Source organism: Cercospora kikuchii (genome assembly GCF_019650295.1).
Source record: "Cercospora kikuchii DNA, contig_00007, whole genome shotgun sequence".
Taxonomy (NCBI): Eukaryota; Fungi; Ascomycota; class Dothideomycetes; order Mycosphaerellales; family Mycosphaerellaceae; genus Cercospora; species Cercospora kikuchii.
In genome coordinates, this window is record NW_025408588.1 from 2,250,396 (window position 1) to 2,269,893 (window position 19,498).

The 19,498-nt window shown below is 50.3% G+C and overlaps 10 protein-coding genes across 11 annotated transcripts; 7 read left to right on the top strand and 3 right to left on the bottom strand.

The window, feature by feature from the left end:
- Positions 1-344: 344 nt before the first annotated feature.
- CKM354_001097400 (uncharacterized protein) lies at positions 345-2,460 on the top strand (the record flags this gene model as incomplete). The annotated part of the gene is made up of 7 exons (XM_044806448.1): positions 345-604; positions 659-937; positions 988-1,241; positions 1,294-1,430; positions 1,481-1,578; positions 1,640-1,778; positions 1,834-2,460. The coding sequence occupies 7 exons, from the start codon at positions 345-347 to the stop codon at positions 2,458-2,460; spliced, it is 1,794 nt and encodes a 597-aa protein (XP_044662383.1).
- Positions 2,461-2,855: 395 nt separating this feature from the next.
- CKM354_001097500 (uncharacterized protein) lies at positions 2,856-4,651 on the top strand (the record flags this gene model as incomplete). Of its 2 annotated transcripts, none has more annotated exons than XM_044806449.1 (3): positions 2,856-2,931; positions 2,985-3,618; positions 3,676-4,651. In XM_044806449.1, the coding sequence occupies 3 exons, from the start codon at positions 2,856-2,858 to the stop codon at positions 4,649-4,651; spliced, it is 1,686 nt and encodes a 561-aa protein (XP_044662384.1). The 2 variants fall into 2 exon arrangements, with proteins under 2 accessions (XP_044662384.1, XP_044662385.1); XM_044806450.1 differs by having other exon boundaries at positions 2,994-3,618.
- Positions 4,652-5,419: 768 nt separating this feature from the next.
- On the top strand, positions 5,420-6,927 carry CKM354_001097600 (uncharacterized protein; the record flags this gene model as incomplete). The annotated part of the gene is made up of 2 exons (XM_044806451.1): positions 5,420-6,722; positions 6,776-6,927. 2 exons carry the CDS (start codon positions 5,420-5,422, stop codon positions 6,925-6,927), a joined length of 1,455 nt encoding a protein of 484 aa, XP_044662386.1.
- A 179-nt stretch (positions 6,928-7,106) lies between these two features.
- CKM354_001097700 (uncharacterized protein) lies at positions 7,107-8,380 on the top strand (the record flags this gene model as incomplete). Its single annotated transcript, XM_044806452.1, has 6 exons — positions 7,107-7,217; positions 7,277-7,359; positions 7,426-7,552; positions 7,614-7,673; positions 7,727-8,276; positions 8,340-8,380. 6 exons carry the CDS (start codon positions 7,107-7,109, stop codon positions 8,378-8,380), a joined length of 972 nt encoding a protein of 323 aa, XP_044662387.1.
- A 433-nt stretch (positions 8,381-8,813) lies between these two features.
- Positions 8,814-9,742, top strand: CKM354_001097800 (uncharacterized protein; the record flags this gene model as incomplete). The annotated part of the gene is made up of 3 exons (XM_044806453.1): positions 8,814-8,856; positions 8,926-9,072; positions 9,132-9,742. 3 exons carry the CDS (start codon positions 8,814-8,816, stop codon positions 9,740-9,742), a joined length of 801 nt encoding a protein of 266 aa, XP_044662388.1.
- Positions 9,743-9,840: 98 nt separating this feature from the next.
- CKM354_001097900 (uncharacterized protein) lies at positions 9,841-11,916 on the bottom strand (the record flags this gene model as incomplete). Its single annotated transcript, XM_044806454.1, has 5 exons — positions 9,841-10,394; positions 10,450-10,920; positions 10,973-11,516; positions 11,593-11,613; positions 11,671-11,916. The coding sequence occupies 5 exons, from the start codon at positions 11,914-11,916 to the stop codon at positions 9,841-9,843; spliced, it is 1,836 nt and encodes a 611-aa protein (XP_044662389.1).
- Positions 11,917-12,306: 390 nt separating this feature from the next.
- CKM354_001098000 (uncharacterized protein) lies at positions 12,307-13,197 on the top strand (the record flags this gene model as incomplete). Its single annotated transcript, XM_044806455.1, has 1 exon — positions 12,307-13,197. One exon carries the CDS (start codon positions 12,307-12,309, stop codon positions 13,195-13,197), a length of 891 nt encoding a protein of 296 aa, XP_044662390.1.
- Positions 13,198-13,473: 276 nt separating this feature from the next.
- On the top strand, positions 13,474-14,820 carry CKM354_001098100 (uncharacterized protein; the record flags this gene model as incomplete). The annotated part of the gene is made up of 3 exons (XM_044806456.1): positions 13,474-13,541; positions 13,592-14,398; positions 14,457-14,820. The coding sequence occupies 3 exons, from the start codon at positions 13,474-13,476 to the stop codon at positions 14,818-14,820; spliced, it is 1,239 nt and encodes a 412-aa protein (XP_044662391.1).
- A 199-nt stretch (positions 14,821-15,019) lies between these two features.
- Positions 15,020-15,526, bottom strand: CKM354_001098200 (uncharacterized protein; the record flags this gene model as incomplete). Its single annotated transcript, XM_044806457.1, has 1 exon — positions 15,020-15,526. One exon carries the CDS (start codon positions 15,524-15,526, stop codon positions 15,020-15,022), a length of 507 nt encoding a protein of 168 aa, XP_044662392.1.
- Positions 15,527-15,978: 452 nt separating this feature from the next.
- On the bottom strand, positions 15,979-17,900 carry CKM354_001098300 (uncharacterized protein; the record flags this gene model as incomplete). The annotated part of the gene is made up of 4 exons (XM_044806458.1): positions 15,979-16,361; positions 16,417-16,788; positions 16,845-16,961; positions 17,033-17,900. The coding sequence occupies 4 exons, from the start codon at positions 17,898-17,900 to the stop codon at positions 15,979-15,981; spliced, it is 1,740 nt and encodes a 579-aa protein (XP_044662393.1).
- Between the last annotated feature and the right edge of the window lie 1,598 nt (positions 17,901-19,498).

Genomic DNA, 19,498 nt, shown 5'->3' on the forward strand with positions numbered 1-19,498 from the left:
AAACAATGATCGTTATGCAGTAGTCAAGTGGCTGTCGGTCATCTCAAACCAGTGCATCATTACTATTCGATAGGAGTTATGTCAGCTCGATCTTGTCTCATTTTCTTTTGGCCAGCATTGCTATGGGCTAATGATCGTACCGCCGGTACTTTGCAGTTGTTGGACAGCACACAGCGAACCAATTGTTCGGGAGCAATGACGATGACATCGTGACAGCTGCGGCAAATGCTGCGGAAAACATGCCACCTCCAGATCTTCGCTTTACTGCAGCACGGGCCGCGTCTCCGCACCCATGTCCTATACCACTATTAACATACAGCATCACTTCGTTATTGGGGAAGAAAATGGCAGACACCAATGGCACGGAAGTTCCCTGGGACCAAAAACCCAAGTCATACGGCTGGAAGACTACTAATGATCGCGGGTACACGATTAAAGAAGACTGCTCAGGCCAACATCGGCCCATAAGGGTGATTTGTGCTGGTGCCGGTGCCTCTGGGATCTGTCTTGCGAAGTACATCCAGGACGATGCACAAAATGTGGATCTGGTCATCTATGAGAAAAATGAGGATATCGGCGGGACTTGGCTAGAAAATCGTTACCCGTAAGTTCACCAATCTTTGAACGCAAAGATAACTTCCTGACGCAAATTTGACAGAGGAGTGGCATGTGACATTCCCAGTGTCATCTATCAATACATTTGGAACCCCGAAGTATGGACACATTATTATTCTGGTGGAGCAGAGATTCAACAGTACTTCAAGAATACGGTGAAAAATTTCAACCTCGCACATTTCATTAAGCTTCGACATCGTGTCGATCATGCTGAATGGCAAGATACCGATGGACGCTGGAGAATTGCGATTACAGACCTTGCTACTGGTAAGCAGTTCGTCGATGAAGCTGAAGTGTTCGTCAATGCTATGGGATTCTTGAAGTAAGTCTGCCACGGGTCAAACGTTAGGACCCTGCTGATTTCACTTATAGTGCCTGGCACATGCCAAATATTGACGGACTTGAAGACTTCAAGGGTGTCATTGCTCATACAGCCAACTATCCCGAGAATCTCACCCTTGAGAAGAAGCGAGTCGCCGTTGTCGGCAACGGGTCGAGCGGAATCCAAATCGTTGCTGAGATTCAGCCTTACGTGGATCACCTGTACACTTGGATCCGTTCGCCTACGTGGATGACTCCCGGATTCGCACAAAAATGGGCTGGCAAGGACGGGGGCAACTTCAAGTGTGAGCGTGGGCCCGACACTTTCGATAATGTCTTACTAACAACCCTTATCAGACACAGAGGAACAGAAAGCCGTGATGCGAAATGATAAAGAACAATACCTCAAGTATCGTAAGAATGTGGAAACGGAGATGGTCTCAAGATTTGCAGGGTTTCATCGAAACAGCCCGGAGTCTCGGGGAGCCGGAGACGTGAGTTGAATTACAGCCCCTGAAAATACCTTAGGAGCTGACAGAATAAGTACGCTCGAAAACAGATGGAAAAGAAATTGGTCGGTGACCAGAGTCTAGCAGAAGCTCTAATTCCGAAGCAGTTTCCAGTTGGATGCAAACGTCCGACGTAAGTCTGAAAACAGCTCCTCCTGCCAACTTACGTTGCGGCTTGCTCACATATCTTCTAGTCCTGGTACAGGATATATCGAAGCTTTGATTCAACCGAATGTGACCACCTTCACTGGAGGCGGACTGGAACGCATCACAGCCAAGGGATTTTTGTCTCCAGACGGATCAGAGCACGAAGTGGACGTCATAATCTGCGCAGTGAGTCTGCCGAATGAATTTCAGAAGTAGCTGTAGGCCATGCTGACTGAGACAGACCGGCTTTGACACCTCTTGGGTTCCTCGTTTCCCGATCATTGCGAATGGAGTGAACTTGCAGGACTTATACCGAGAAAAGCCAGTCGGCTATCTTGGTGTGGCAGCACCACAAATGCCAAACTATATGACAGTCTACGGCCCATATGGACCACTCGGGCAAGGAAGTGCTATGCCAATGATCGACGTGTTCATCAAATACATCCTACAGATGATCGAGCACATCCAACTCGAGGACGTCAAGAGCGTAACTCCGAAACAGACCGTAATCGATCAATATGCCGAGCACGCCGATCTATTCAACGACAGGACCGTCTGGAATGCGCCTTGCCGAAGCTGGTTCAAGGGCAACAGAATCGAGGGTCGGATTATGCTACATCCTGGGACACGAAACCAATACATGATGCTCATGCAGAAATGTCGGTTCCAGGATTACGATATTGAGTACCGGTCATCGAATATGTGGAATTGGCTAGGAAACGGCTACTCTGCTCGCGATCTCAGCGGCCAAGATCTTACTTGGTTTCTAGGTACAGTGGACGATGAGGACCGACAGGAAGAGTGGGACGTGCCAAGCTTTGCACCCATCCCAGTGCCTGATGCTGTAACTAATCTGCCCGATACTTGATGATTTTTTATCGAAGATTGTATGGAGATAGGCCGCAGAGCATCAGGGAATTCGAGACCGCTGTCTTGTACATTAATCGCGTTCTTATGTGAGAGATGAGATTAGTGAGCTCCCATGCAACACAATAGGCTGCTGAACAGCACTGACTATGACTATGTGTTCACTTGTCCAAAGCCTTCCTGCTGACCAGTTTAGAATCGTCTTGGCAAGAGGTTGTGTGGTGGATGTACGAAACGGAAGTCGGCTGCCGAGATCACAACGTCTGGAAAATGCTGCCAAGGTGCGTTTTCCGTGGCGGTTGTGCCCCGCTGCAGCTCCAATCACATGGCGACGCGTCAAGTGATCAGAGACATCAGAGCCAGCCATGCTTGAAGCGTGGATGGTCTTCAACAAAAATGGCTCCAGTATACTATCGCTCTCGGGAGAAGGATCTTGAGATTCCGCAGCTGGATCTGCTTACGCTCCTGTTCGGTAAGTCAATCAAGAGGTAGCTCTTGACATGGTGACAATATGTCTGACTCTAGTCGTAACAGAATCTCCCATATGTCTCGCAAAAGAAGACACAAAGATACATGTTGAGGCTGCCAACCCACACAACTTTGTTACCAAGTCCGATGCCCGCAACCTGGTGAAACGTGTTGCCTTCGCTCTACGAGAGCAGTTTGATGTTGGGAGACATGCGCCAGGCAAGGACGTCGTGCTTTCGATCTGCAATGGAAGCATATTCCTGCCCAATCTCTTCTACGCTGTGCTGGCAGCAGGTGGAATCTTCAGTTCGGCGAGCACCTCTTTCACAGCACCCGAGATTGCCCGTCAGATCGACGACGGTGGTGCAAGCGTGTTAGTTTGCTCAGCAGATTGTCTCAAAGTCACGATAGCTGCAGCAAAGCTATCCGGTATCGCCGCGCAGCGTATACTTGTGCTGGACAATGATCGTCCTGGTCGCTTCAGATTGTTGCAAGCTGACAACAGCCGCGATGTGCTGGCAGCGTGCAAAGGCCAGGAGCTGAACTGGCCCCGGATAGAAGATGCAAAGAGACTCGCGTCGCAGACAATAGCCCTGTTGTACTCATCTGGCACCACAGGATTGCCAAAAGGCGTGCGCATCGCTCACCAAGGTCTGGTGGCGAATTTGGTCGTGACGATGCATGTAGCTCGGTCAGTTGTTTTGTCAGCAAGCATTTGTTTAATACCATTGCTAATCACTCTGTGCAGTAAGTTCATGAAGCGGGATCCCACATTCCGCTTTGATACCATCGCCCATCTACCCATGGGGATTGCAGGCATCGACATATATTCTACAAACCCATTCTACATGGGCGGCACAACTTACTGGATGCCGAAGTACGAATTCAATGCCTTCATAGAATATCATCGACGTTTCAGGCCTGGTTTCCAGTTCACGGTGCCTCCAGTGTGGCTACGTATTGCCAAGTCCGCTGAAGTCACAGACCATTTCGACGGCCTGAGAGTGGCCACTACAGGTTCTGCCCCGCTAGGCTATGCAACTGCTCAGCAAGTGCGGCAGAAGCTCGGTAGGGGAGAGGCGCTCATGACACAGACCTACGGCACGACAGAGACGAGCGGCTCGGTATGCTCCCAGGACTACCATATTGTGGATGAGACGTGGAGTGTCGGCGACCTTTGTCCGAATACGACGGCACGTCTTGTGGACGAACAGGATCAAGACGTGCCGCCAAATGAGCCTGGGGAGCTTCTGCTTGCAGGACCAATTCTATCCCAGGGGTACCACAATCGTCCGGATATCAACAAAGACGCTTTTCTTGACGGCTTCTACCGAACTGGAGATATCGCCACTATCATCAACAACCGTGTGTATATCGTGGACCGCAAGAAAGAGTTGATCAAGTACAAGGCCATGCAGATAGCGCCTGCAGAACTCGAGGCACTCTTGATCTCACATCCGAAAATCGCAGATGCGGCCGTCATCGGGGTCTGGGACGCGGACCAGCAGACCGAGGTGCCAAGAGCGTACGTGGTGCATGCTGTAGGTGCTTCCACGGTTACTGAGAAGGAGGTCCGAGATTTCGTCAAAAGCAATCTGGCTCCATACAAACAGCTTCGTGGTGGAGTGGTCTTCTTGCCTGAGATTCCCAAGAGCATGTCAGGAAAGATTTTAAGGAAAGAATTGAGGGCTGCGGCTGAGTCTCCTCCACGATCAAAATTATAGCGCTCCTGAATGCCAGACTTCAATGACGATTCGTATGTCCAGGGCATTCTGTTCCGATGCCAGAATGGCTCAGAGGAGAACCCTGCTAAGTTCCACGATCCATCGATCTAGGTGTCATTTCGGCTGCGATAGAAAGTTTTCCTTTAAGACTGTGAGTGCTAATCACGTCTCTGGGCGTGATAAAGTGTAACACGACTTTTGGAGGTAGTTGCGAATTCGGAGCGCAGAGAAAGGAAACGTTCATTCTTCGTTGCGGCCTTAGGCATCGAGTGGCCCATGCAAATCATGGCACCAAAACTGCGCGTTTGATGAACAACTTGCACAGAACTGTACAATTTCACTACCAGCCTCTGCAAGTGACTAACTTGATGCGAGACAAGAGTACCGAACGCGTCAAGACTGGTCTCGGTTGCAGTAGCTGCCCCTAGTTCTCACGGCAGACGCAGTCGAGATATGTTACCGCGGAGGTTTCCACGACTCTGCTTACACCTCTTCTCGGCAAGTACCCATTTTCTGTGCACCAATAAGCACAATTCGTCTGTACCATGCTACCATGGCATCACAGTCTATCTTATGACAACATTCTAGGGTCAGCCGGTAAGTCGATTGTACATGCTCGTGGGCGGCAATATCATTCCGGGAGCGGCTCCTTTTGCCGCAACCTTTGTCAGCATTGACCCATTGCGGACCCGGTGATCTCGTGGACCAGGAAGCAAGCCATCACAGACGCGTGAAGCCGCCTGGCGTACTACAGAATCTGTCGCAGGCATGGGACTCACCAAAAGCGAAGTGGAGAAGCACAACTCGCGCAGCTCTTGCTGGGTCATAATTCAAGGGAAGGTCTATGATCTCACCGACTTCTTGGACTTCCACCCTGGCGGTGCGAGCAGTATTCTTCGCTACGGAGGGAAAGACGCCACTGAAGAGTACGAATTGATCCATCCTCCCGCGACCATCGATACACTGCCCAAAGAGAAGCATCTGGGAAATTACGATGTTTCCGAGGATAGCCAGGATGCAGCGAATGCCCCAAGTTCACCATCTAAGGAAACAAATGGTCTCCCTCCCTTGACGACTCTCCAGAATTTGGGAGACTTCAGAACCACAGCGAAGAAGTTCTTGTCACAGAAAGCATGGATATACTATAGCTCTGCAGCCGATTCGTTACAGTCCGATGCAACAAATCGCAAGGACTGGACTAAGATACATTTTCGGCCACGAGCTCTTCGTCGCGTGGACAGGATCAGCACACGCGCTCCGATTATGGGCCATGAAAGTGCGCTTCCCGTCTTCATTGCACCAGCCGCTTTGGCCAAGCTTGGACACGAGGATGGAGAACTGTGTCTAGGACGAGGCGCTGTGAAATGGAACATTCCATATTGTTGTAGCACCTACAGCTCTGTTCCTCACGTCGAAATCGCCAAATGCATGGCCACGGAGACCAACAAACGAGGCGCGCTTCTGTTTCAGTTGTACGTGCCCATCGACAAGTCTGGTGCCAAAAAGCTCATCCAAGAAGCTCGAAGGCTTCGCTGCAAGGCGCTGGTGGTGACAATTGATTCGGCTGTGATAGGCAAGCGCGAAGAAGACGATCGTCTCAAGGCACAGCTCGATTATGACGCGGGCATTGAACCTGCAGATCCGGCAACTACGGCAGTGGGATCCAATCCGCCAGTTCTCAGGGGTGCTCACTCAAGCACTCTCGAATGGGAAGACCTGAAGTGGATCCGCGAGACATGGGGCAATACAGGACCTCTCGTGCTGAAGGGAGTTCAGACAGTCGAGGATGCCATGCTAGCGGCCGAAGCCGGCGTCGATGCCATCTACTTGAGCAACCACGGTGGCAGACAGCTCGACTATGCTCCGAGCTCGATCAAGACATTACTGGAGATTCGCAAGTTCTGTCCGAGCATCCTAAGCAAAATAGACGTATACCTCGACGGGGGCGTCACACGTGGCTCGGATGTTATCAAAGCGTTGTGCCTGGGAGCAAAAGCCGTTGGCCTGGGGCGTACGTTCATGTACTCTCTCAGTGGATACGGGACTGCAGGCGTTGATCGTGCTATCCGGAGTAAGTTATGGTGAGGACATCAAGCAGTCGTACCGCGCTAATCAAAATTTTAGTACTGGACGACGAAATCCAGACCACAATGCGCCTTCTGGGCGTCACAGCTCTTGATCAGCTGAGCCCCGCCTACATCAACACATCCATCTTGTTGAATGAGTTGAGTCAAGATATCGACTTGCCTGTTTCGCAACCCTCGAGCAAACTATAGCCAGCATTCGTCCCGAGGCAGGCCTTTTCCGATTCGGCCCGTTTGCCCGGCGCAGGGCTAGCCATTCACCTTTCGTCCTGCTGGAACACTCATCCTCCTATCTGCGACTTGGTCTGCAGTTGAAGAGCATTTGTGAATACGGGTCGGTGCCTCCATCGTGAAGATACAATTGCGAAGCCATGGCATCACCACTAGACCCGTCACAAGCTGCTCTTCCCAAGCGCTCGGAGCTACCCAGTTTGCCCAATGCTCCTGCTGGAGCGGCATGGTTGTGGGGAAAGGATGATGAGGTTCGTTGAAAACACCTTGTCAAGCACAGGCGACTCTAATGTAACATTTGCATCCATAGCTCGGTCGCTTGAACATGCTCACGACAGACCGCAAGCTTGCGGCCGCCAAGCTTATTCGCACAGGCGAGACAATCAACTTGGAGTGAGTCAGCAAATTTGTGTGCGATTGATTACCATCAGTTGCCACGGGACTGATCAGCACAATCAGTCTTCGGTCCGATCTGCCTAGCCCTCCGGTCTTTGGTCGAGAGCCGTTCCAGCATGAGATCAAAAAGCTCAACGGTGGCCAAGGCAATGATGATCTGTTCCACATGAATACGCAGAGTGGTTCTCAGGTAATGCCAGCTCACCTCCAGTCTGACGAAGCGATGGGGTAATGTTGACATTTGTTTGCAGTGGGACGGCTATCGCCATGTCGCGACTAAGCACAACGACAAATGGATTTTTTACAATGGAGTGAGGCTACTTGATGACCGTGAAAGGCTTGTGTGGATGCTAATAGAATCTAGATCACACAAGAGGATATCGAAAGTCCCCAAAGAAGCGGTGGCATGCAGTCCTGGGCAGAGCATGGTGTGGCAGGCCGTGCTGTTCTCCTTGATGTGTGGAGTCATCTGGGAAAGTCATACGACCCATTTACCACTCGGCCGATCACTTTAGAGGAACTCAAATCTTGTGCGGACGCTCAGGGAGTGCAGTTCCAGTACGGCGATATACTGATAATACGTTCCGGCTGGCTTGATGCATACACCGGGATGAGCTCAGCAGCCCGTCAAGCACTTGGAGATGTCAAAGATTACGCCCATGAATTTGTGGGTGTTGAACAGACGAGCGAGATGCTCGACTTTCTACATGACAACTACTTCAGCGCCGTGGCCGGTGATACTCCCGGTTTTGAAGCTTGGCCACCAAAGCCTCCTCACGTCTTACACGCTCATCTGCTACCACTTTGGGGCTTGCCAATTGGAGAGATGTGGGATCTTGAGCAACTGGCCGAAACTTGTAAAAAGTACAAACAGTACGCCTTTTTCTTTTCGAGCTCTCCGTCGAACGTTCCAGGTAAGTCTTGCCAGATTGCCGCTGTTTCGTTTTGAGCCACTGCTAATATGAACTCTTTGTCAGGTGGTGTCGGAAGCCATCCTAACGCAATGGCCATCTTCTAATTTCGAAACGGGAGCGCATAGCCTGAAAGATTAGATTTTCCCGGCAATACATTTGGCATGGCTTTTCGCTCTTACGACTGGCCGACGTGATGACATAGAAGTACACTTATCCTAGAACACCAAGAGATCAATTGCAACTTTTGAAGGCTCATAGTCTTTGGTGATTCGTCGAAACGGCTTGAAGCGTTTCAAATAGGATGAAACTCGACTCTTCCCGTTTTGTATACGTGGGAGCCACATCAGAGGGCGCTCTCGTCCTTCAGGCCCTGTGCACCGGCAGATTCTGTGTCTCGCGCATAATCTCACTCCTGCTCAAATGCCCCTGGCGAGTGCGGCAATGATATCCGTAAAGTACTCCTAGGATCCGTGCTCGAGTCCGTAAAGCTGAAGCATGGGACGACTGCCAGCGTAGGAGCCCATACAAGGACATGTCATGAGCTTCCCCGGTGTTGCTGTAGTTATCGGCTCAGCCTCTGGTGAGTCTATCTCCTGGGTGCAAAGGATACCAGCCAAGTACCATCCCTGCATGTACTAATTTCGTTCAGGTATTGGACGTGCAACAGCCATACGATATGCAAGTCGAGGATGTACACGGATCGTGCTCGGCGACTCACATCCTGTTGCTCTGGCCGAGACTAAAAGCCTCATTCAAAATGTGTCCAGAGATGCAGATGTAATGAGCTTATCATGCGGTTTGAGCTCAGCGGACTCCTTGCCTTACCGACTGGAATAGCTGACATCCGCTGGACAGATGTTTCTTCTGAAGCCTCAGTCGATAGCTTCGTCGGTCAAGCAGCCGCCACATTTGGTCGCATAGACTATGCCTGCAATGTGGCTGCTGTTCTCATTCCCAGCTCGTCGCTCCAACCCTCTGTGGCCGACTTTGATAAGCTGTTCGCCGCTACTACGAGAAGCACGCAGATCTGTCAGCAGGCTCAGTTGAATCAGATGGCGAGACAGGAGCCTTTTAGGGCAGATGACGACCTGTACCCGCAACGCGACTCTATCGTGAATATCCTCTCCGTCTGCGGCCTTCGCGGCTCCGACGATCTGCATCAATATTGTGCTGCAAAGCCCCTCATCACCGATCTCACCCAGTCCGACGCCCTGAAGGTCGCTAAATACTATATTCGTATCAATGCCATCTATCCTGGCGTGATCATAACTGCTTCCTTAGGAGAGCCGGACGATGACCACGAGTCGGTCATGGATGATCTGGTGTCGAAGATCGCCGTGGGTCGAATGGGGCTGCCTGAAGAAGTGGCCGAGGCCGCTCTGTTCTTGACATCAGGAAAAGCAAGTCTGATCACGGCAGCGACCTTGGCTGTTGATGGAGGTATGCAGGAACTTCGCTCGAAGTAGCGTCAAAGTATGAAATTACATGGTGACAGGCAGAGTTGATACATGAATGTATGCCATGTGACTTGTATCTACGATCATATAACCTGTTCTCACGACCTTCAAGTAGCTGCGGGAGTAGGGAAGTCATTCACCCTGTTCTTCCTGTCATGCACCCGGAAATCCTCATCTGCATCGCCTCTGAAATCGGAGAACACTGTTTCAAGTACGTCCGCATTCATGTACGGCGACAGATCTCCGCCTTCGACTTGATCTTTCGTAAAGCCCAATCCCATGAAGGCGAACATATTCTGCGAGTGCTCGTACTTGATCACGAAGTCCTCATAACGTGGAGATGCAATCATTTCGCAGTAGTGTAGACTACTCCCCGGCCAAATGGAGTGGACACGTCCAGTTTCGTTGTTTTTGTACCAGCTTCGGCACGTTCGATCTGCCCATGCACTTCCAGCTACCCAAGCCTGCGTATGTTTGTTGAACTGATCAGTTACGTCTTGCTTGGGATCGAAGGAGTGAATGCTCTCGCGTTGCATTTTCTTGACCAATTGAACGATATAAGAGCCGACGGTTTGCAATGGACCCATCACCGATCCGTTGGCAACGGGAAAAGTCGGTCCTTGGAACATAAAGTAGTTGGGAAAGTCAGGAACCATCATGCCTGACAACGCAGATTGTCAGTGCTCTGAGAATTCTCATACTGTAAGAAAGCTTACCCATGTATCCCTCTGGAATCTCAGCCCACTTTTTAGACAGCAAAAGTCCATTTCGCCCCTTGAGACTGTATTTCGGGACGTAGCTGGTATCGAAACCAGTTGCACAAATGAGAGTATCAACTTCGACCTCTGACCCCAAAGTATCGATCACAGTATTGCCCCTTACTTCAGCAACAGCAGATCGATGAACTGTCACGTTTGGCTTCTGGACTGCCCGCATAAATGGATTTCCCGGGGTCAATCGACGACAGCCGAGCGGGAAACTCGGAGTCAACAAGTCATAGAGCTTCTCGTCCTGGATAAACTCCCTCATACGGGAGGCAACATGTGCTTTGGCAGCCCTTGCTTCTGCGCTATTCGGCATCAAGGCTTTGATACCCGCACCTTGGTTCAGCCCGCCTTCGATCTCTTTGGCGGTCGATAGCAGGTCAGAGGGGTTATTTCGTAGTTTCTGGCGCACCGACTCCTCGTCTGAGCCAACTCGTTAGCCATCTGTAAAAGGGATTGGTCGAAATGTTCTCACAATCTGTGTTTTCTCCACCATGACCTGCCAGCTCCGCGAACCATACCGGAGACCTGATATACACATCCAACGACTTGGCCTTTTCTTGCATGCTGGGGACCACCTGTATAGATGAAGCCCCAGACCCAAGCACAGCAACTCGTTCGTTGGCCCATTCTTTCTCTGTATACTCGTCGGGCCATCTTGCAGTATGAATAAGTTTTCCTTTGAAGTTGTGCAGGCCCTTCACTTCTTCTGGCCATTTCCACGAATTCAAGAGGCCGTTGGCTCCAATCAAGAAGTCACATTTCTCTGTAAGGCGTGCTCCAGTCAATAGATCTCGAATCACTACGAACCATTTTCCCTCTTCTTCAATCCATTCGGCATGCTCCACGGCATTATTGAATCTCATGAATTTCCGTAGATCGAAGCACTTGACAACTCGCGTAAGGTATCGAAAAATGTCATCGGAACCACTGAGGTACGCTGGCCAGTCGGCGTTCAACGCGAACGCGTATGTGTAGGCGTGCGAGGGCACATCACAAGCACATCCTGGGTAGCGATTCTGCAAACATTGCAAGGTATGTCAGCATAAGAAAGCGGACCAGGTCTCAGTACCGGAGTAGCTCAGATGTATTTACCTCTAGCCATGTGCCACCAATCTAAAGTTGACACGCTGTCAGCATTTGATCAAGAAGTGACAATCAGAGGTTCCATACATCACCATTCTTTTCGTAGATGACGTGTTCAACGTTTTTGCAGTCACGTTGAAGCAGGTAGGCCATCAATATTCCGGAAATTCCAGCTCCTACTGTGACGATCTTGACGGGGCGGTCATCCTCGGCGTTCAAGATGCGATCAGGTACACTGTAGTCCCCCAGACTGTGTCCGATACGATAGCCATATTTTCCACCTGGGGCATTCTCGTCTATGCCGTCGTCATCGATCTTGACATGGACCACCATCTCGAATGTGATATAACAAGTTCAGTCTGGTTTCCCGAGGAGCAGCAACGAAAGAGATGGAGTATTCACTCTTGATACTTACGAAAGCGAATATGGTCAAGGCTAGAGGTCATCATTACAATAGCTCATGTCGTAGAGAGCTCTTGCGGAAAAGAAACCCAGACGCCCCTCATAACTCGAGATGACGTTGAAGCCATCGTGCTGTCATGTAATGACAGCCGACTGGGTGCCAAGGAGCGCAGCGGTCTAGGCAAGATCAGGGTCCTGCTTGACACAAGTTCGTTCTTCTCGGCCGATATTTCCGCTCTACCGCCGGCTTCCTTGAGAACTGATCCACTGCCTTAATCTATGTCGTTGTCCGACTAGCATGGCAATGCAGATGTAATCGTCATGTTGTCTGTTACGAGGAGATACACCTGGCGACTTGCCAGCACTCGTGGCTTCGCTACAGCCTCTAATGGCGGCCTATCCGTCAAGCCAATTTCTGGAAGCATTGGCGCTGAAATCCACGGAGTGAATCTTGCAACGCTGGACAAATCTACAGCTGAAGAGATTCGAAAAGTCTGGCTGAAACACAAAGTGGTCTTCTTCCGTGACCAGCCGCTTACACAAGAGCAATTCCTGGGATTTGGAGCTCACTTCGGATCACCAGTGCCATACCCGTTCGTCAAGGGTGTTGATAGTTTCCCGGAAATCATTCAAGTTCTCAAGAAAGAAGACGAGAAGAACAACTTTGGCGGAATATGGCACTCGGACACGACATATCTGGAGGAGCCGCCAATGGCGACGATGCTGCGTGCGGATGAGTTGCCACCGTTTGGAGGAGATACGCTTTTCGCAAATCAAGTTGCGGCGTACAATGCTCTATCAGATGGACTCAAAGCCGTTCTCCAGAATCTGATCTGCGTCAACACGTCGGCAAAAGCAGATGTCACTAAGACGAGAGAGGACCGAGTCAAAGGATCCGGACAGAAGGTAGAGGACCTGGTCTCGTATCATCCAGCCGTGCGGACGCATCCTGAGACCGGCGAGAAGAGTCTCTACATGAATGTTGCACACACCGAGCGATTCGATGGGTGGACGACAGAAGAAAGTGCGCCTCTTCTGAACTATCTGCATCAACATCAAGTCCGTCCGGAGTTCACATGTCGATTCCAGTGGGGTGTGGGCAGCTTGGCTATGTGGGACAACAGAGCAGCATTGCACAACCCGGTCAATGACTATCATGGTTACCGCAGGAGCATGTACCGTATCACATTGGCGGGAGACAAGCCTGTATGATTATTGTAAAATTTAGCTAGGGCAGATCTCTGCACATAATTCGAAGCGTAGCACAAAATTCTGTGGAAACTGTATCACAGATTTCTCAGCAAACTGTTGCAAAAGATCATGATAACGCTCTTGCTGTGATCTGGTCGGATGATCGTATCCGTGGCTGATCGGCACACGTCGGTTTCGGCACAACAAGCTCCTCTTTTTGTCCTTTGACCGAAACTCTCGCTGGCAACATCGAAGTCACTACTGCCTTCACGTGCAAGCGCTTCACCCATACCCATCATGTCGACAGCACGGCTGGAAAGCATCAATTCACAAGTAAGGTCCACGAGCAATGGCCTTGGAACAATGTTGGTATATGCCAGAAGTCGCATGAGACACATGAACTAACAATTGACAGAAAACAACAACATCCAGACGATGTCGTGATCACACTGGCCATCCGAACACCCTTGTGCAAGTCCAAACGTGGAGGTCTCAAGGACACTCTGCTAGATGATCTGGTCTTCAAAACGCTAGAGCAAGTCATCGTGCAGAGCAAGTTAGATCCAAGCCAGGTCAACGACATCTGCCTGGGAAACGTCAGAGATGCAAAAGCCTCTTATTATGTCCGCGCAGCGGCACTTGCCGCAGGCTTTCCACCCACGACATGTGCTTCGCATGCATCTCGTTTCTGCTCATCGGGTTTGACGGCTACTCAGCATGTCGCGAATGAGATCATCACGGGTACCATCGACATTGGAGTAGCCATCGGGGCTGAAGCTCTATCTACCGAATATACTCGCCTGGATCGAGACTTCGTTGAACCGATTATGTCCGGAAGTCAACATGCGGCAGATTGCATGATGCCAATGGGAGGAACTGCTGAGATCGTTGCTCAAGAGTTCAACGTAACCCGCGAACAGCAAGATCATTACGCTGCCGAGTCCTATCATCGCGCAGAACAAGCACAGAAGGATGGATGGTTCGATGATGAGATCGTGCCTATCAAGGTCACGTTGAATGGGAAACAGGAGACAATTTCTAAAGATGATTGTCTTCGATCTGGCGTCACGCCTGAGAAGCTCTCTAAACTCCCGCCATCATTTCCTGATTATGGCCCCACTACTCATGCAGGCAATGCGAGCCAGATTACAGATGGAGCAGCTGCTATAATCTTGATGAAACGCTCGAAGGCTCTCGAACTAGGCCAACCAATTCTAGCAAAGTAAGTTTAACGACATTCTGTCTTTTTGAGAAGCGTATGCCTAACGCACACCCACCAGATACATCGGAACAAGTCTGGCCGGTCTGCCACCTCGTATCATGGGTATTGGACCAACCTACGCAATTCCAAAGCTGCTAGACCGCTTTGGCATCTCGCTCGACGACGTTGATATATTGGAGATCAACGAGGCATTCGCTTCTATGGCAGTCTACTGCCGCGATCAATTGAAACTCGACTGGAGTAAAATGAACCCTCGTGGTGGAGCGATTGCCCTCGGACATCCATTTGGCTGCACTGGGGTGAGACAAATTGTCACAGGCCTGAGTGAATGCCGCAGAAGAAAGCAGCAGATTCTGGTGACTAGTATGTGCCTGGGTACTGGCATGGGCATGGCTGGTCTGTTCGTGAATGAGCAATGTTGATGAATTTGTAAGAGTACTATGCGTACTGTTCAAATCAATGCTGTTTAGATGAGAGAGACCGCATAACCGCGTTCCAAATCTTCAAGCATGTAAGGAAAAAAAAGTCTCAATATCAAATTCGCAACTAAATTTGTAAATGCTCCAATTCCAGCTGCAGTGTGCCTAATTTTCCTACTTCCCTAGCAAAAAAACGTCATCCCTACTTCTTCTCCGCATCCTCCTTCATAACCCTCTCAATAGCAGCATGATACCGATCGATTCCTCCCGGCCCACTAGCAACCAACAAATCGGGAGCAATATCCACCCCCTTGGGCAAATCATACTCAATCTTCCTCCTAAACAACGTTTTCCCCTGCCCAACATTCGGTTCAAAAAAATACGAAATCGTCGTCGTCCCTTCAACACCAGGACTATCTCCTTTGCCCTCAGCATGTGCTCCAATTCCATTGACTTGTTGAAACACCCATTTATGCGGACGCATCGCAGTAATCAAAGTCCAGGTTGCGACGTAAGTGTTTTCTTTGAGGGGCACGGCTTCAGTCCATTGGTCGCCGAATTTGAGAGGGAGTTGGAGTCGGGCGTTGTTGTGCAGGCCGCCGCTGCCTTGGTATGTTCGGCCCCAGTTTGCGGGGTTGGAGACGAAGTCGTAGATTTCTTCTGCGGGGCGGGAGAAGACGGTTTCGGATTCGATTGTTATGCGGCCCATGATTGATTTGTGGTATTTCGTCTTGGTCAATAATCTGATTACAGCTTGGAGTCTGATTGTCGTGTGATGTTGTTCACAATAGCATGTGAACATTAGCTATAAGCTCTTGGTTGCACAACGTCATCTTGCCGGAGGACGCGGCCGATGGGTGCGGACTTGGTTTTCCGATTGGGCCTTCTCCTTATTTCCGCTCAGCCTCTGCACAGTTCAACGGCCGTGCAGCCTCGTTGCCTCCATGTCTTGACTCTAGAGCGTTGACATAGACTGTCAAGGTCTTCGTCACATGTCACAAGGATTGAGATATTCATTGCAGTCATCATTTCTGTATCACATGGAGGTGAAGTGGTCTGAACTAAGTCAGAATCGACCTTTGAGCGTTATTGTAATATTGCAATCAAACCCGGTGGGCGCTGTTATCATTCTGTTGATATTATACCAAAACCATCTTATTCTCACTCATCAATCTCTTTCTTCTCCACATCTGCCACCTTTTGCTTCGCCCCGAGTCGTCGAATAACATCATGCGAGAGCCTGTCATCGATATTCGTGGTGAAGAACGAGGCAATAACCGCCATCAGACCGAAAGCGAGAGTTGCGAGCCAAACGATCTTGAATGCCTTCGCGTATGCTCCTCTCAAAGCTGCAGCTCCAGCTCCAATAGCTGCAGGAGTTACGCCAGGAATCTGTTGGAGAGCTGCTGTGTTGCCCGTAGACAATGCCGTTAGGAAAGCCTCCAAAGATGTCACCGGAAGGCCAGCAGCGACCACTGCAGGAACGACATCGCTCGCCGTGTATTCGGTCAGCTTGTTCATGAGAACAGAAGAGTAGATGGCGGCTGTAATACCGTTAGTCATCAAGTTCATGCTCAATCCTCGAAAGTGAGTACTTACTAGCAAGCACCCCAGCCGCAGCTCGAATACTGCCAAACACACCAGCAGCAGTTCCAATTTCCGATTGATCGTCAATAACAATCGTAACAACCGTGCTCACAATAACCTCCAAAAGGCCAACCATCAGGCCGCCACAGACAGCAAGTGCAGAGCCCGCAGCCTTGCTATCCGTAGCGCCAGCAAGTCCGGCGACGAATGCACAGAGCCCCACGGCACTGAAAACGAGCTTGAGTCTCATTTGGCCTCCGGGGACAGCGATCCAGGATCCGATGAACTGGCCCGCACAAACTCCAGCGCCAACGCAGCTGGCCACGAGACCACCTTCGATAGGGTCAGTAGTGTATAGCGTAGCCACCATAACAGGGAATATCGCTATTATTGAGGTCAGCATCAAAATTCATCTTTCTCGTCGTAAATCAAGCACTCACTGTTTGCTGTGTAGTAAACAACTCCTCCAACTGCGGACAAGATATTCACAATCACAAAGTCCAAATTCCGGAAGAGATGCATCGGGATGAGCGGACGGCGAAGATTCATGAAGATCTCTGTTGTGAACATATCGTGGTCAGCGCCGAGGCACAGCGAAAATCCGCGGGAATGATGTAAATCAACTTACCATAGAGTACAAAAGCCACAAGTACAAAGAATCCGATAACGATTGGAGCAATCACATATGCCGAGCTCCAGGGATGTACAGTACCACCCCATGCCAAACCGAGCAAGAATAAGAAGAAACCGGCGACATATAAGAAAATGCCACCGATATCCAATTCTCTGAGTTCATCCCCGACGGTGCGGTTGCGATGTAAATTGTTGAAAGTTGGAGGATGATAGAACAGAACCCAGCAGACCGTAGAAGCAGCATTCAATCCAATCGTCAAATAGTAAATTCCTCTCCAGCCGGCGCTGGTATTGATAATCATGAGACGAGCCAAGTAAGGTCCGAGCCCAGAGAATGGAAGAGTCGCGAGGAAGATAAATCCATTGACCGCGAAACGATGGCGCATAGGAACCAGCTCACCGAGTGAATAATTAAACGAAAGCTGTCCAGCAGAACCCAAACCCAGGAAAACCGAAGCAGCAATTAAAACTTCCGTCTGCTGCGCCGTAGCTCCAATAATCGATCCGATCAAAGCCGACACCGTACATCCCGTGAAGAACCATCTCCGGCCGAAGATATCAGACAAGCGGCCCAGCAGGATGAACGATACTGCGGACAATAGAATCCAGCCAAGCGCGATCCAGATAGCGTTCGGCGATACGCCCAAGTCCCGTTCGATCAGCTGAAGTGAAGTCACAGGCATAATAAAGCCTGCAAAACTCGCACAACAAGCCAGCATGACGGCGACATAGGTTCCCATGAAATTGACCTCGCCATAGGGACTCTCCTGAGTAGTTTCAATCACATCGATATTCGTATGAGTTCTCTCCAGCTCTTCAATGTGTTTTGGCATCGTCTTGCTATCAGCTACCTTCTCGGCCATGGTTGCTAACAACGAAGTGATGCTGAGCGTTCCAGATGTCCGGAGGAATCGAAAGGTGGAGACAAGCAAATGTTAAGTGTCCCTGCAGCATTGGACCGCAACGGCTGCTTTAGCCGTGTGTGGTGGGATCAGCTCGGGGCTAGCAAGGACGCGTCGCGTGGCTTGCTGATATGTCCGGTCTTCAGGCACGTGGTCTGGGCGCACAAACACGATCCTTCCCCCGGTGACAAGGCGGAAACAAATGCTTTCTCAAGCCACAAGAGCTGCTGTACTGCGAAAGTTGAGATCTGAATTGTCGGATGTCAAGATTGGCAGCATATTCATCCCGCCCAGTCGAGCGCTAGATCCGGGGTACAGAGCCAAGTACTGCTTGGAGAGTCTTGATCAGTATCCTGGAGACAGCTAGCGTGGTTGTAGTCTGTTCATGCAAGCTTGCTACAGTAGTTCGCAATCCTTCATCGTTGAGATCGGCCGCTATTTCCGAACCACATGGCAGAATAGTAGGAGGCTCAACGAACGCACTGCTTCAGCGAGCAAGGCCTCCTGCTCGACAGCCCTTGTGGCCAGCGAGTCAGTCAGTCATGTACGAGCCTTCTTCCTCAGTACTGAGGAGTCGGTGCCGTCAGGTTGTGACCAGAAAAGACTCTTGACGACTTCCGAATAATCTTGGCGTATTCCCGTACGCAGAGGGTGTGTAGTATAGTCTCATCTTGCTTGCTGTTCAACGCCAGAGCCATCATCGGTTTAGGTCTAGTCGGTCGCGTTGTCGCAGATGTTGTTGTCGAAGCTGTGAGTGAGACGGAGAAGCTGAATGAGGTTGACGTTGGTCTTTGCTTGCAAATATTGACAAGTCTCCTGCTTGCTTTATTTGCCTGCTCTTGACTTGCATCTAACCTCCCATGGCACAGAATAGAGCCAACTGGGTCAATTGATCATGCGAAGCCCCCCGCCCGAATCGACTTGAAACCGATTCTGAGTACCACAGGGTGCTCGGGGCTCAGCATCCCATGAAAACAATTCGATGTCGGAGATCTTGTAGCGTAATATATTGTGTTCCATCGTTCGAAAGATCATGAAGCACTTCAACAATGCTGTCAGCAGTAATAGTTCCTTCCATTTGGTAGGCCAGAACAGCATTTCGCATCGAAGCATTTGAGAGAACGTCGACACACCATTGCCAGCAAGGACCTACCATCCAAAAAATCCTCCGAACGAAGCACTTTGTTCGCCAGGGGACAAGGACATATGCCCCTTCGCTCTGACGTGCTTCGCATGATATTCACTGCCAACCCTCATTGTAGTAAGAAAACTTGCCAGTATGAGCGAGGCCAGGAAGTGTGGAGAATTTCCTGCTCTGACAACAGAAAGGCTTTGCAATGTTCTTTCCTGTTCGCGCGCGCGCTCTTCCTCGGTGATACGCATCGAATGCTCTTCTTCGAACCAATGTGTCGAAACGACAACCAATCCAACCACAAACCACCAACTCAACTAGCAAATTCGGCAAGCCGAAAGCACTACCATCTAGCAGGTCGCGGCATCGGCCATAATTCGTACATTCATTCGGCGCGCCATCCCCACACTCGCAGGCGCGTGGCCGT